Consider the following 16,953-nt stretch of genomic DNA (forward strand, 5'->3'; position numbering starts at 1 on the left):
CCTGTGTTCGTTCCCTTGTTGAATGACTCAACCCCCAGTATCTGGCTCTACAGTCTGTGGTATGCTACACCACACTGCCCAAAGAACACAGCTCTTGAGGTTACATGGTTTGTTAAGTGGTTAAAAACCCCAGTCAAAGACAACCTGGCAGGAATAAATTATGCTAGAAAGAAAGAGAGGCTGTTATTCAGCTGTCTCATGTTTACTCAGTCAGTCCCTCCCTCACATTTCTAAATGAAAAGGAATCTAAGTTTCCGAGAGAAAGGAGGAAGGCAGTATGAGCCAAGGAAGTGAATAATTATAAGGGAAAGGCAGCCCCCTGCTGATTGGGAGGTAGTCCCAGAAGGTCAGCCTTCTGCAGTTGCCAGGCAACAAGTGTACACAGCACAGGATCATGGCCACTAACTACAGTGCTAACCAGGTAAGTTCCCTTTCTCCATCTCTTTAACGTTTACTTTTGCTATCCAGATTCTATCTTTGGATTGACCCCTCTCACAAGATTCTGATCTTTGAAAAGCTGTGAGTGGGTGAGATAATATTTCACCTCCTCAGGGTAGAGAGGGTCCAGGGACATGCAAAAGGCATCTTTGGGTTAAATTTGTAGAGTGTAAACCAGAGGTCAGCAATTTTTTTCTGTAAAAGGCCAGAGTAAATGTTTTAGGATTTGCCAAGTAGCAAAGTCAAAGGTATTATGTAAGGTCTTACATAATGAGAGAAAACATTTTTCCATAAAATTTTTGACAAATTCAAAATATAACTGAGTACATTTTTTTGGTAATACCAATGAAAAGAATGGAATTATTTTGGGGTGAGAAAACATTTCACTTAACTGAGATTCAAAGTTAATGTTCCCTTTTATCAAATCAACTGTAGGCTGGGCACGGTGGCTCACGCCTGTAATCCTAGCACTCTGGGAGGCCGAGGCAGGAGAATCGCTTGAGGTCAGGAGTTCGAGACCAACCTGAGCAACAGCAAGACCCCGTCTCTACTAAAAATAGAAAGAAATGATTTGGACAGCTAAAAATATATATATATAGAAAAAATCAGCCGGGCATGGTGGCACATGTCTGTAGTCCCAGCTACTCGGGAGGCTGAGGCAGAGGATCGCTTGAGCCCAGGAGTGTGAGATTGCAGTGAGCTATGATGATGCCACTGCACTCCAGCTCAGGAGACTGGGAGACAGAGAGATACTCTGTCCCTCCCCCCCAAAATATATAGATAGATAGATAGATAGATAGATAAATTTAACCCAATAAATCAAAAATATTATTTTAACATTTAACCAGTATGTTAAAACTATAATCAGACATCCTATTTTTGTGTAAACTCTTCAAAATCCATATACTTACAAAGCATTTCAAATTGGACTAGTCAGAATTCAAGTGCTCAACAGCTACATGTGGCTACTAGCTCCATGCTAGACAGCACATAAATTACACCCTTGTTATGGGTGTAATTGAGTTAAGGACTACATGGTTGTTCAGGCCTTTGGTCTTCAAATCTAAAGAACTGTGTGTAGTCATCATTTCCTGGACTTGCGGCCTTCAAGCCTTACAGGGATTCTTATCTTTCTCTCCACAGTATGAAAAAGCTTTCTCACCCAAGCATCTGCAGAACTGGTCTCCTGCTAAGCCAACAAAAGAGGTATTCCATGTTCAGTGCACCTGCAAGTCTAGTTTCTGGTAGACTTGTTCTCTGTAATTCTGTAACCTAACTCCTTTTTAGCCTTCTTTAAACTCCCATATCCTCTTTTTACCACATCCTTAATTCAAGCCCCCTGGATATTTCCCTCTTTTTCATTCACAAGCACTTCTGTCCCCCACTTGTACCCCAGAGCATCTCTTCTCATGAAGGCTACACTCAGATTATCGCCAATGATCGTGGTCATCTACTGCCCTCGGTGCCCCGTTCCAAGGTGAGATACCCATCTCCATTCCTATCAAGAAAGGTAAAGAACTGAGGCATAGAACTAGGAGATTTGCAATCTCTCACAGCCACTATCTGGAAAATTAAAGTTTAATCTAATTCATGTTGTAATGTGAGAGGCCCCAAACTTCCAGCCAGCTTATCCAACAGCACGAGTTGTGTATAGCACCCAGAAGTCCTTAAACTGATGAATGATCTGTATAAAATATGCCTTCCAGTGATACTTGTGTAGTGGGTACTTCTTTGCCACACTTAGCCTATGGATGCAGAATTTAAGTAGGCAGAAAGAAGGGGATAAAATTTTTCAGGGTAACCTAAATGAGCGAAGGGGAAAAGGAAGAGTGGGGAGATTATGCTTTCAGTCTTGTTTCATTCCCAAAGGTAAAGAGTGGAAATCAGCACTCCTGCCAATAGGTTACTGGGAGCGAGAAGCCCTGTTGAAGAATCCCTTTACCTTTTAGGCAAATCCTTGGAGTTCCTTCATGGGCACCTGGCAAATGCCTCTGAAGATACCCCCTGCTCGGGTGACCCTGACATCCCGTACAACTGCTGGTGCTGCCTCCCTCACCAAATGGATACAGAAAAATCCTGATTTACTCAAGGCCTCCAATGGCCTGCATCCTGAAATCTTAGGCAAGGTATCTATTCTTCCCGTCTAACCCCAAACCCTATTCTATTTCTTTTCAATCTCAAAAAATACCTATTGTTATGCCGCCACTATCCCAGCAGGGAGAACCTCTAACCAATTCCATCTTATCCTATCCCCTCCCTAATCACCTTCTGAGGTCTGAAAGGATGAGCTAAGGACATCTTACCCACCACAGTAGAAAATGATCTAATCTCAAGGGGACTTTAAGGGGAATCAAATTTAACTCTTCTTATTTGAAACCTGACCTGTTGCCCATGGTATGGGGAGAAAGGCAGTTAGAATTCTGAAATGCATTGGGAATGCTCTGGGCCTGACCAGAAACATGATTGTCTCTTCCACTGTACCACCGACAGCCCCATGATCCAGACTGTCAGAAGAAACTCAGGAAGAAGTGTATCACAAAGACTGTACAACAAGCACCAAGTCCAGCTATAATTCCATGCTCCCCAGCTGCCAAACTCAATTCCCCAGATGAACTCCAAAGCTCACACCCCTCTGCAGGTCACACTCCAGGTCCCCAAAGCCCAGCCAAAACTCCTAAGAGCCCACCTGGAAGCCCGTTAGAACAGTGGGCAGGTCCTAATCTAGCTGAGGTCCAGAAATACAAACCTGGAACTTCAGAAGGAACCAAGGGGCCATACTGAGAAAACCTGTCTAGAGATTGAGTGAATGAAGTAAACAAGACACCCTAGTCAGGACTGTGGAACAGGGAAATCATGGGGTGAGAGTAAAAGCAAATTTGGAAAATAAACATTGTTTGTTGAATCTTTTACTGATCTGGATTTTCTCTTCTTGTTATGGCTGCCTCTTGTGACACACAATTAGGAGAAGGAAGGTGGGGGTGTGGATAGAGTAGGGAAAAGAACATGACAGTGGTCCAGGGTGGAACACACTTCTACAAGAACTGAGTCAGTTACACTCCAGAAATGACAAAGAGAAAGTTGATCTGAGTCTTTCACCCCTACCCACTCATTTTTCATCCTAAGCATACACAACTAACAACTTCAAAATCAGAAGCAGAATTGTTTAATAGAACATGTACATGTGTATTTGGAGAAGGTGGAGAAGAAAAGGTAAGGAAAGCCAAAGTCGAAAAGTAGAAGATGCTATCCTTGCCTTAGACTTTATATCTGAGCAAAAGTACAAATATTGTTTGAAAACTGAAGATATGGAAGGGCCTGGAAGACAGAGAAAAAAATTAAGATGGTAAATAGAGGGCCAGGTGCAGTGGCTCACGCCTGTAATCCTAGCACCCTGGGAGGCAGAGGAGGGAGGACTGCTTGAGCTCAGGAGTTTGAGACCACCCTGAGCAAGAGAGAGACCCCATGTCTACAAAAAATAGAAAAATTAGCCAGGCATGGTGCTACATGCCTATTGTCCCAGCTACCCAGGAGGCTGAGGCAGGAGGATGGCTTGAGCCTAGGAGTTTGAGGTTGCAGTGAGCTATGATAATACTACTGCACTTTACCCAGGGCGACAGAGCAAGGCTGTCTCAAAAAAAAAAAAAAACCCACAATGCTAAGTAGAAATGGAGGGCATTTAGGGCAGAATAACAAACATGATGTTCTGTCACACACCCCCCTTCAATCACCCAAATGGTAAGAAAACACCAAAAAAAAGTACCTTATCCATTTCCTAGCCTCCAACATCTGTTTATCATTGACCCCATTTTGCATTTTTTGGCACTGGCTATTAAATTTAATGCCCTTGCCAAACCTCTCCTGGTCCCCATGCCAAAGTGTTCTCTCATGAACACTTGTCCCTCACTCCAAGGACAAAGAAGAGGACAGCTGGTATAAACTGGTAGAAGGCTACAAAGACTTCCCAGGGCCAGTATAGCAAAAAGGGAAAAGCAATCAGTACTTAGGGCCAAAGACTATCTGGGAGCTGGGATGAAGACTGATGAGGCAGCAGGTCCCCACTGTCTTAGCTTATCCAACTGACTCCAGCTAGAGTCATTATGACTCCTCTTCAACCCATGGCTTTAACTAGTTGGCCAATAACTCAAAGTGACAGAAAAGACAGATCTCTTACCCCAGAGTTTCCAAAAACTATCAAAATAGCAAGCCTGCCAAAGGACTGAGGGACCCAAAAGCTTAGCCTATCTAGATTATGAAAGCAGCAAGTTTCCTCATTAAATTATAATTTTTTTGCCAGGTTTTCAACAATCCCTTCTTTTTTTAATCTCTACTCTCCTTTCTCCCCAAATCTATATCTTTAGGTCACCATCCCTTAGCATCTACCTCCAGTGGTCCTCTATATCCCTCACTAGATCACAATTTGCTGAACTGTACCATGAGACATATAAATCATTAACGGAATTTTGGAGCCTATAATAACCCAAAAGCTCTCTACATGCTTAACTTCCTTTCTTTTTCTCCTTCTTTCTCTGAGACATTTAAATCTCTCACTAACTTGTATTTAAGTCCCTGAAAATTGTTCCAGTGGTCAGTTGTAGGACAAACTGTGTCCCTCCTGGGAAAGGTCAGATTGCAGATTGGGATGAGGGTGTGTGTAAATGCCTGAGACCTAAGCAGGGGGGAGGAAATTGGCTCCTCCCCAGCAGCCATTCTCTTGGTTTCTCTAGATTTCAAGGAGAGTCAAAGATAAAATGAATATTTTAATTCAGTTTCAGAAAAAGATGGTACATGAACTTGGATTAGAAAACATGAAATTAAGAGGTTTGTTTTTCCAAGAATGCAGGAAAAAGAAATAACCCTTAATATGTTAAATGATAATTTTCTGGATCTTCATCTTACATCAAAAGCTGTAAATTTTCTCCCCAAACCACCTGTTCCAAGAACCAACTCACCCTCTTTATCTCCCTCCCTGGACAGGGTAATTCCCCTCCACCCCCACCTCTCCTCTTTCGGTCATACTGTGTAGGTTTTAAAAGCCGAGGCTCTGACCAAAGAACAGAACTGTTCTTTAAGCCAGCAACCCACAAGCAGTGGCACCCAAAGCTTCACCCCCAGTCCCCAGAGCACAGGCCACAGTGCTGGCATTGTTTCCACTGTCTCAGGAAGAAGGAGGCAAAAGCTGACCCTCAGCACAAATCAATGCCCAATATGGAAAGAGGAATAAGCGCTCCTAGGCACAGGGTAGGCTGCAAGCTGTGGGCAGGAAAAGGGAGTTTTTGCAGCCACTCCATCTTTAGAAATAAGAGAAAGCTGGGCCCTTTTCCACTACTATGGTTCTACAAGGTACTCTACTGCTACTGAGCTCCAAGGGGATCTGCAAACACAAAAGGATCCAAACAAATCAAAAGAACTTTGCCCTGGATGGAGATAAGACTGACAAACAGGAAGACAAGTCAATGTCGTAATTTGTAGGAAGATGATGCTGGGAACTTCAGCTCTTCACATGGCTGCCAGCCCTACAGAGGACAGCACAGTAAGAACCAAGACAACCACTCCAGATTGGTATAGCTGGGGAATCTTCAGGCCTTTTCCTAGGTCCCACATCTGTAGAAAAAGGAAAAGAAAAAAAAAAGAATTTCAGTAATTAGGACTCTGGTCACCCTAACAGCTCCTTTCTCAGGAAGAAATTCTCTGTACCGGAATAGGCACCTCCTCTCAACATGATTCTAGAGAAAAGGACTTCTATTCTCATGCCCTACCTTCTCCCTTCTCAAAACCCACAATATGGTACTTCCCACTCACTTATTCCAATGACAGAAAATCAAGTCCTATTGTGTTGTGGTGGTAGGGGGAGTATCTTCTAGAATGCTGCAAACCCTACACGGTATACAAAAGCTTCCAGACTGAAAAGATAGAACTTTTCCTCATGACAATACATCTAGATCAATGTTTCCCCAAGTGTGTTCCTCTAAAAAGTAGTTCCTCAGAATATTGAAAAGCATTATATGGGGGGAAAAAAGTTCTGTGGTCAAATAAATTTGGTAAACACTTAACTGCAGGGCTTTTCAAACAATTTATTAATGCACATTGTGACTTAATAGGCCAATTAAGTCCAAAAGGGGGATATAACATGCATGATTTCCTAGATATAATCAATCACAGAATCTCTTTTTAGAAGGAACATCCGACCATTAGAGGACTAGAATTTTAAAGAATACTCTTTGGGATCTAAAACATTATTTCTCAATTTTGTTTTGACTGTGACCCCACTAAGAAATCTCTTTTAAATTGAAACCCAGTGGATATGTATATATAATATAGTGATAGTTCATGAAACAATAAGCAGTATTTACTGTTACTAATGTGTACTGCATTTCATATTTTCTATTCTATTTAAATTTCTTTTTTTGTTGGTTGCAACTCACTAAATTGATTTCCTACCCATTGGGCCAAAACTCGCATTTTAAAAAACGCTAATCTAGACTCTCTTGTGCCCTAGAGATATATTACATGTTATGCTCTAAATCGCTAGAAGAGTCCCTAGGGCAAAAGTAGACTCTTCAGGTTTCACACTTTCCATACACATAGAACACACACGTACACACCTATGCCTGCAGTCTGAATGTAAAACTGACTAAATTAGAAGTCACTTCAGAGAAAAGTTGGAGAGAGCCCAGAAAAAAAATCAAGATGAGAAGATGCCCCCACCTCAACCTTCAAATAGTTTCTACCTGGATCAGGAGTCAAGTAGATTCCACAAAGAGTTGTTTTGCTTATATAAGCAGTGTTTTACAAAAAATCGAGTCCCATTGGGTAGTGACAGTAGGGAGGATATTCTCTTGAATGCCATGGACCCCATAACTTCCTACTCTTACAACAATCCCATTCTCCACTCCCCCATCAGACCTTCTGGCAAGTCAGCTATCAAGCTCAGAGGCCAAAAACTATGACTGTCACAGAAAACAGATAAAATTCTGACCCACAGTCAGAGCGAGTACTTGCTAGAAGAAAAAATAAAAGCAGATTTAAGAGCGTAAGAAAAGTCTTTTAGCCTCCTTACTTCTCTCAACAAAAAGATTACCATTATAGGTAGAAACCAGAACAGAAGAGCCCAGAGTTCCGGGATTTTGTAAAATCTCTTCCCCTCCTCTTCCTACATACTGAGACAAAGGCAAACATATAGGGCAAGTCCCCGCCTGAGCCAGGATGTGAACAGGAAGCTGATCAGATGATTTTCCTTACAGAGCTTTGTTCTGTGAATAAGAAGTCATTAATGGAAATGCCATCCCTTCCCCCTCAGGGAAGTAAAAAGTCATTTTAAATCACACTGAACACTGCCCCAGGTAACAGTTGATAGATACATTTAATTTAATATGTCATTTAGACTCTCACTTTTTTGATTCCATTAAACTGTCTATTGGGCCAGACTTAAATCCAGAAAGTACTCATCTGTAAGGCTCTGATGTGGAAGTTATAAAAGGTCAAAGTAAGGCAAAAACAACCATTTTGACAGTTGGCGCAGGTTCAGAAGCAATGGAAAATCAAAAAGAATGGAATTTCAATTGTCTTCTTGGAAATGGAGGCAAGACTAGGGCTAGGGAGACCACAAAATATGAAATCTCAAAATGCTGGAGGGACTGATCTCTACCCTGGGGCAGGTTTGATTAAGCTGTAATTCCTTTATAAATAGAAGAGAGACATAAGTTTTGAACTGACTCTAAGGTCATATAGGAGGCAACACAGTTACTTTTCAGTCCACTAAAAGATTCCCAAACCCAACATTAGAGCCTGGGATCCTTGGCATCCAGTTTCTATTAAAGTTGGTCCCATTCTTTCCAATAGCTCAAAACAAAAACAGTTAACACAATCTAATGTCTAAATAACAAAAGTCAATATATTTGAGTCCAGCCAAACTTGTCACTCTGGGTTGACATGAATGTTAGATTGAAAGCAGCAACCATGTTTATCTAGCTCATAACTGAACCTCCAGTGTCTACAACAGTACCTGACCCATAACAGAGACCAATTAATATTTATCTAACAAATATGCCTTCTATGCCAGATGTGGCTTCAGGGGTCTGTTTTAATAATACCCCTCTTAAAACTGGAAGAGTTCACACTAAGACCCTGCAAGTTACCTGCCAGGCCTACACTCATTGCTCAGCTATACCACCAGCAGGGCTGCCAAGGAATGCACAGGGGGTCTTTTCAGCTTTCCCTAAGAGGACCCTGAATAAAGGTCCAGCACAACTAACCTTAAGAACAACACTAAACTCAGCAATGAAGGAGAGAGAATCCTCCTAGCCTTCCCACTCCCTTCACCCCGGATACGTGCAAATCCCCAGTTAACTTACCAAGTGTCGGATCCCATTCCAGGTGTGAAACATGAGAGGGAAGACAAGTGCAAACTTAGCTGTGTGGATCAGTGCTGGCCCCAGACATAGGGACTTCACAAATTCCAAATAAGACTCAAAGTTCCCAGGGAGCAACAGGGCCGACAAGCCAAAAAGAGAGACACCTGAGGAGAAAACCAAGTAGCCCATCACAGCTGCCCACAAATTACACTTCATATAATGCATAAAACTAGGTTCTATGACAGCCCCTGGCATCTCATACAACTCTAAACCATTTTGAAATGGAGATGATTTAAACTCACATTCAAATTTATAGTGGGAGATAGGCTACTTGGGATCTGATCGTAATCTGAATGTGCCACACATTTTAGTACATTATTCCTCCCTTCAACATCCTTCTCTATAAAAACCTCAATGGCCAGTTTAGAAGTCACCCTCTTACTACATGATCTACAAAATCATCTCAGTAAGAAAAAGTAAAAACAGTTATACTCAGTTCAGGGAAAAGAGTGAGAAAAAATTTTAAATCATTCAAATCTCTACCACACAAAAATTTAAATAAAAATGGATTAGAGACCTAAATGTTAGAGCTAAAAACGATAAAACTCTTAGAAAGAGAGCATGGGAACAAACTTCATAAGCTTGGGTAAGGCAGTAGTTTCTTAGATATGACACCAAAACCATAAATGACAAAAGAAAAAATAGTTAATTTGGACTTCATCAAAATTTAAAACTTTTGTGCTGCAAATGATAGCAACAAGAAAGTAAGGCCGGGCGCAGTGGCTCACACCTGTAATCCTAGCACTCTGGGAGGCCGAGGTGGGCGGATTGTTTGAGCTCAGGAGTTCGAGACCAGCCTGAGCAAGAGCCAGACCCCGTCTCTACTAAAAAAAAATAGAAAGAAATTATATGGACAGCTAAAAATATATATAGAAAAATTAGCCGGGCATGGTGGTGCATGCCTGTAGTTCCAGCTACTCGGGAGGGTGAGGCAGTAGGATCGCTTGAGCCCAGGAGTTCGAGGTTGCTGTGAGCTAGGCTGACACCACGGCACTCTAGCCCGGGCAACAGAGCGAGACTCTGTCTCAAAAAAAAAAAAAACAAAAAAAACAAGAAAGTAAAAAGACAACCCACAGGAATGGAAGACAATATTGGCAAATCATATGTCTGATGAAGGACTTTTATCCAGAATACATAAAGAACACATACAACTCAATACTAAAATGACAAATAACCCAATATAAAAACAGGCAAAGGATCTGAATAAACATCTTTCCAAGGAAAATAAATAAATTGCCAGTAAGTACATAAAGAGATGGTCAATATCATTGGCCATTAGGGAAATGAAGTGCAAATCAAAACCATAATGAGAATGACTTCACACTCACTAGGATGCTATTATTTATATACATAAAATTATATCTTATTTACATAAAATCTAAGTTCGTATAAACATAGATTTAATAAAATATATAAAAAATAAAATTATAAAAAGACAGATAATAACAAGTGCTGGTGAGGCTAGAAAGAAATTGAAACCCTCATTCACTGCTGGTGGGAATGTATTAATAAAATGGTGAAGTTACTTTAGAAAACAATATGGTAGCTCCTCAAAATGTTAAACATACCTTATGATGCAGTAATTTCACTCCTAGGTATATACCCAAAAGAAATGAAACATGTCCATACAAAAACTTGTACACAAATGTTCACAGCAGCACTACTCATACTAGCCAAAAAGCGGAAACAACCGAAATGTCTATCAATCAATGAAGAAGTAAATTATATATGGTATATCCATATAATGGAATATTTTTCATCTATAAAAAGAAATGAAGTACTGATAGCATTTATCTACCACATGCATGAACTTTGAAAACATTATGCTAAGGGAAAGAAGCCAGTCACAAGGACGATATATTGTATGATTCCATTTATATAAAGTGTTCAGAATAGGCAAGTCTATGGTGAGAGAAAGTAGGTAAGTGGTTGCCTAAGGCTTGAGGAGAACTAGGGGGAAATGAGGAGTGATTGCTAATGCATATAAGGTTTCTTTTGGGGGGTGATTAAAATATTCTAAAATTGATTGTAGTTATTGTATAACTCTGAATATATTACACTAAAAATCACTGAATTATACATTTCAGATAAATGAATTGTATGGTATGTGAAGTATGTTTCAATAAAGCTATTTAAAAAAATCTCTACTAGTAGTTACTTAGTTTTTATCACTACCCATTTCCATCAGTAACTGTGGCTTACTTATAGAGTTATTCTAAACAGTAGGAGTGAAAGGGCACACCTGTTGAAAATATACAAGATTGTTTTAATAATCATTTACTTCTCCATTTCCATGGGTGACAGAGCAAGACCCTGTCTCTTATTAAAAAAAAGAAAGAAAACAACTTGAGCCAGGCATGCTGGCGCACACCTGTAGTCCCAGCTACTCGAGACACTGAAGTAGGAGGATCACTTGAGCCCAGGAGATTAAGGCCAGCCTGGACACTTAGCAAGATCCCATCTCTTTAAAGAAAATCAACCTGGCAGCAATAAGAGGATGAAATGTATGGAAGTAAGAATGAAGGCATGAAGTTTGAATAGGAGGTCATGTTAACCCTAAGTCTTCAGTTGATAAAGTGGTAATAGCTTGATCTAAGATAATAACAGAGAGAATGGAGAAGGGACAATTAATAAAAAAGAATACAAAGGAGGTAAAATTTTGGGATAGGGGGTGAAGGAGTTAAATCAAGGATGGTGGTTTGCATGGGCTACTAAATAATGCTCTTTATCCATATAGGGAACAAAGGAAATGCAGGTTGCTTTAGTTTAGTTCAGCTTTGATTTATTTGGGGGTTGATGTTGATATTTGGGGGTCGATGTTGTTATTTGGGCGGGAGATGAGAAAATAGGTTCAATTTAGTCTATGTTTGAGTTTGAGGTGCTTAAGGAACATCAAAGTGAAGATATTCAATAAGCAGTTGGATAAAGGTCTAAAGCTAGCTGAGCTCTGATTTAAAGATATGGATTTGAGGATCATCTGCATGTAAGTGATAAGTGAAGTTTTAAGTGTAGATGGGGTAACTTGGGAAGAATATAGTTAAAAAAGGAGGAGGAGGTAAATTCACTTGACTGTAAACTCCTTGGCAGCAAGGGCTATGACTTACTCATTTTTCTAACCAAAGCACACAGTGATCATCACAAACCAAGTCCTCAATGCTTACTGGGTCCAAACTGTAGCAGTTAGTGTCATATAGTGTCATAAAGGCCAAACAAAACATTTAAAGTAGCCCCCCAAAGAGATTAACGTGAACAACAAGGAGATAACACTCAAACTGAAGTAAGTTAAGGTTCCCCTTTGAGAATGAAATTGGGAAAACATAAAAAGTAATGACTGATATCAGATATCTGTAGAAATGACATAAACCAAAAGTATACCTGTTAATAAAAAGCATCTAGCAATCTATCAAAATTCCAATGTCATTTTTCACAGAAATAGAAAAAAAAAATCCTAAAATTCATATAGAACTACAAAAAAACCTGAATACCCAAGGTAATCATTAGCAAAAAGAAGGCTGGAAGCATCACACTACCTGATTTCAAACTATACGACAAAGCTACAGTAATTAAAACAGTATGGCACAGGCCAAAAAAAATAGACACTGACAAATGGAACAGAATAGAGAGCCCAGAAATGAACCCACACATGGATTATCAATTGATTTTTGATAAAGGTGCCAAGAATACACAATGGGAAAGGACAGTTTCTTCAATAAATGGTGCTGGGAAAACTGGATATCTATATAGAGAATAAAATTGGACACTTACCTCACACCATATATAAAAAACAACTCAAAATAGATTAAAGACCTAAATGTAAATGTAAAGACCAGAAACTGCAAAACTACTAGATGAAAACATAGGAGGAAAGCCACACAATGGTCTGGACAATAATTTTTTGGATTTGACTCCAAAAGTACAGGCAACAAAAGCAAAAATAGACAAATGGGATTACATCAAATTAAAAAGTTTCTGCACAGCAAAGGGAACAATTAACAGCATGAAGGACAACCTATGGATTAGGAGAAAATACTCGCAAGCCATACCTCTGATAAGGAATTAATATTCAAAACACAGGCAGGGCACAGTGGCTCACATCGGTAATCCTAGCACTCTGGGAGGCCGAGGCGGGCGGATCGTTTGAGCTCAGGAGTTTGAGACCAGCCTGAGCAAGAGCGAGACCCCATCTCTACTAAAAATAGAAAAATTAACCAGGCATGGTGGCATGCACCCGTAGTCCCAGCTACTCGGGAGGCTGAGGCAGGGGGATCACTTGAGCCCAGGAGTTTGAGGTTGCTGTGAGCTATGATGACGCCACTGCACTCTATCTGGGGCAAGAGAGATTCTGTCTCAAAAAAAAAAAAAAAAAAAAAAATCCAAAATACATAAGGAGCTCAAACAACTCAATAACAAGAAAACAAAAATTCCAGTTAAAAATGGGCAAGGGAGGCTGGGTGTGGTGGCTGTATACCCAGCACTTTGGAAGGCCAAGGCAGAAGGATTGCTTGAGAACAGGAGTTTCAGTCTGGTGGATAGAGCAAGACCCTGTTTTTGTTGTTGTTGTTGTTGTTGTTTTTAAGAGGGGTTGGGGGAACAAGGGATCACTAATTACCAGGGAAATGAATAGCAAAACCATAATGTTATATCATCTTACCCTAGTTAGAATGGTTATTATTAAAAAGACAAAAAATAACAGATGCTGGTGAGAATATGGAGAAAATGGAACTCTTACATACCAATGGTGGAAATGTAAATTAGTATAGCCACTATGAAGAACAGTATGGAGAGTTCTCAAAAACTGAAAACAGAGCTATTATAGATCCAGCAATCCCACTACTGGGTATTTATCCAAATGAGGGAATCAGTATATTAAAGGGATACCTGCACCCCCATGGTTACTGCAGCACTATTCACAATAGCACAGATATGAAATCAACCTAAGTGTCCATCAATGGATGAGTAGAGAAAATATGATATATATACAGAATGGAATACAACTCAGACATAATAAAAAAAATGAAATCATATTATCTGCAGGAACACGGATAGATCTGGAGAACATTATGCTAAGTGAAATAAGTCAGGCACAGAAAGGCAAATATGCATGTTCTCACTTATATGTGGAATCTAAAATAATCAAACTCAGAAGCAGAGAGTAGAATAATGGTTACAGAGGCTGGAGGGGGCAAGGGAAATAATGATCAAAGGGTACAAAATCTCAGAAGGAATAAGTTTGTTTTGCGTTTTGTTTTTTTTTTTAAGATCTATTGCACAGCATGGTGAATATATTAAATAGTTAGTAATAATACATTTCAAAATTGCTAAGAGAGTAAATTTCAAATGTTATCACCACAAAAAGTAATAAGCATTTGAAGTGATAGATGTGTTAATTAGCTTGATTTAATTATTCCACATTGTAGTCATAAATCATAATATCACTTTGTACCCTATAAATATATATAATTATAAATTATCAATTTATAATTTTTTAAAAAGCAGCTAAAATCTTATCAAGGAAATCTGGGTGAACTCAAGGTGATATGTTTAGAAATGTGATTTTTAACCAAGAAAGCTCATATCTAATACATATTATTCTTCATTTGGTTCTTAAAGCAAAATGAGACATGTTAACATGATGAAGTTGATCTGCATAGCACCTATAAAAAGTAGGTCCACCAAGAAAAATTAGGCAGTATGTCCCTAGCTTTGTCCAGAGAATAAATGTCTAGAACCAGGTTCAGCAATATCAAGTACATGTTGCAGGAACATTCCTAGAGTAGAAATGTACGTATATGCTTAATGGCATTAGCCGTTAAGATCATTCAACTAATTCCTCTTGTTTTGACTGCCTGCTCACCAGACAACCTTCAGATTATAATGTAGTATCCCACACAGTTTGCTTGTAGGAAGAGAATGAACACATCAGGAAACACAGTATTGGGTAATTTAATTACCTTTCTCATTATAAATTAATAAACTGATGTTCTGGTTAGAATGTTAGTTTCTTGGTGAATCAATCCCTAGAGCTGAATAAACAGTGAATAAACAAAGTTAATTTTCTTAGCCTATACAGCAGAGGACTAGACCGGGCAGCCAACTAACCTTCTTCATATGTCCCTTCAAACTGCACAGTATGAATACTGATGTGAAGTGAAACTGATTAGAGGGGGCTAAGAGGAAAAGGACAAGGGAAATAGGAAGCACATGTTAAATGAAAGACTGCTATGCTATCCAACCAAGTGCCTTTTTTTCTTTTTTTAATAATCACTGTTAAGGAAGGCTGAAGTCTTTCTTCCAAAGTCGTCTTTACTTTAAACTAGAAGTCACAAACTGGTGGCCCTCAGTCTAAAACACATTTAGCCATGTAGTTGGCTTATAATGTTTTTTGAAATGTTTGAATCAACTGCCATCATTAAGATATCAGAATATTTCATGTAAAAATCTATCTTTCTGCTGTCCCTTCATTGGAATATCCAGTAACACTAGTTGTGAATTTCTGTATGACAACAGTCAGCTAAAGATATGTATCAATGGTCTCCTCCTTATTAGGAAGGCTGCCAGAGTCCTCAATACCAGTTAGTGTCTCCTCAACACTGAACTAAGTGTCAGTTGTCACTGTGCTTGTACTTTTTTCTTTCAGTAAAGAAAAAAAGTAAAATATTTCTTATACCCATGTCTCTATCAAAAGTAGAAAGGAGATAGACTGAGAGAGAGATATTTCATTTGGATTACTTTATCATCTGCTTTACTCATTTAAGTTACCTGCCTAGCCTCTACAGGTTTTGGGCTTTCAAGTCATGCTTCTGCATTTTTCCAACAAAAACAAACCCGGAAATAATCAGCCTTAGGAGTTAACATTTTGCTCTAGCTTAGTCTTTGATACACCAACCTGATATTAGGCATATCCCATATCTACTATAATAATGTTGTAAAAGTGAAATGAAATATGGGATGTGAAAGTAAAAAGTCTAAGCACTACATAAAATATAAGGCATTATTATTATGATATTTTATTTTCTATTTCCTATTCCTATTCTGCCAACCTTATCTATGCCCTTAATCTACTCCTTCTTCTTCCAGAGGCTTGGAGGCAATATTCAAACCATTCAAAAGCTTCAAAGGCTTCTCCTGATCAAGGAGCTCAAGTACCAGGATGAAATTTTGATTTAATTCTAATCAACGGGCAATTTTTTTAAAGATCAGTATTTTTTAAAAAGATGAAAATACCACTAAGCCTAAAAGAACAATTAAGAATAAGTTTCTAAGTGCTTAAGAAAAAAGTGTGGTGTTAGTAGCCTCAGTTTCTTCAGTTGTTAAATGAGGGTACTCCTGTTTTTCAGATTGTTATGAGAGTTAAATAATTATTTAAATATTCAGTAAATAATGGCTGTACCAATAGTTGTATTTGAATTAGGTGATATTTTTCTGAAGGGTTCAGTCCTTAAACAAACAAAAAAACCCATAAAATGAAACAAAGTCTCTAGGTATACACAGAACAGTGGCTATTTCTGAGTAGTGGGATTATGGGGAACTTTTTAAAGTCATGTATTTCTATGCTTTAATTCTTTGCAATATGTTTTTGTAATCAGAAAAAAAAATTTTTAAACAATGTTTCTGTGAAGTCAAGGAGATCTGGGATCATTACACAAATTCCAACCCAGATAAAATTAGAAAAGAGACCATGTTAGCTACCTGCCTCCCTAATTTTTCAAAAAAGGCTCACCTCTTCAAACAGGAATAGCAATCAGTTAATTCAATCAAAAGTTACTTTAGCCAAAGCTTTCCTCACTACAGGTGAAAAGTATATGAGAAGAAATTAAATATGAGATTTGGTAAATCTTCCTCTGATGCATTAGGAATCAGGAAATTGACCCTACTCCTAGAACTTGAGTGCCTGAGGAGAGATCCTTCTAACAGCTAAACAATTTAAATTAAGAAAACAAAGCCACTGAAGCGGTCCCATCTAATCACTAAGAAAAATTAAATGGTGCTTTTGCTTGGCTGCCAAGATCAGCTCCTGCTGGCTCCACTACAGTTAAGTGCTATAGGCAGAACTGTGCAGACTGTCAGCAAGTCCTGTTGTCATTTCCAGAAGCCATCATAAGCT

The 16,953-nt window shown here is 39.1% G+C and overlaps 2 protein-coding genes across 7 annotated transcripts in view; one reads left to right on the forward strand and one right to left on the reverse strand.

The window, feature by feature from the left end:
* Positions 1-386: 386 nt before the first annotated feature.
* CFAP126 (cilia and flagella associated protein 126) lies at positions 387-3,353 on the forward strand. The gene is made up of 5 exons (XM_069478445.1): positions 387-421; positions 1,582-1,644; positions 1,835-1,915; positions 2,388-2,564; positions 2,929-3,353. Exons 1-5 carry the CDS (start codon positions 395-397, stop codon positions 3,217-3,219), a joined length of 639 nt encoding a protein of 212 aa, XP_069334546.1. The 5' UTR covers positions 387-394; the 3' UTR covers positions 3,220-3,353.
* Positions 3,354-5,804: 2,451 nt separating this feature from the next.
* SDHC (succinate dehydrogenase complex subunit C) overlaps positions 5,805-16,953 on the reverse strand; it is a 38,500-nt gene continuing 27,351 nt past the window's right edge. For all 6 annotated transcript variants that reach the window (XM_069478451.1, XM_069478450.1, XM_069478447.1 and 3 more), the window contains 2 exons: positions 8,790-8,953; positions 5,805-6,039 (listed from right to left, as the gene is read on the reverse strand). In XM_069478451.1, coding sequence (XP_069334552.1) covers positions 5,935-6,039; positions 8,790-8,953 — 269 coding nt within the window. In that variant the 3' untranslated portion in view covers positions 5,805-5,934. The remainder of the gene's footprint in view (positions 6,040-8,789; positions 8,954-16,953) is intronic.

The sequence above is a fragment of the Eulemur rufifrons genome, chromosome 8 (genome assembly GCF_041146395.1).
Source record: "Eulemur rufifrons isolate Redbay chromosome 8, OSU_ERuf_1, whole genome shotgun sequence".
Taxonomy (NCBI): Eukaryota; Metazoa; Chordata; class Mammalia; order Primates; family Lemuridae; genus Eulemur; species Eulemur rufifrons.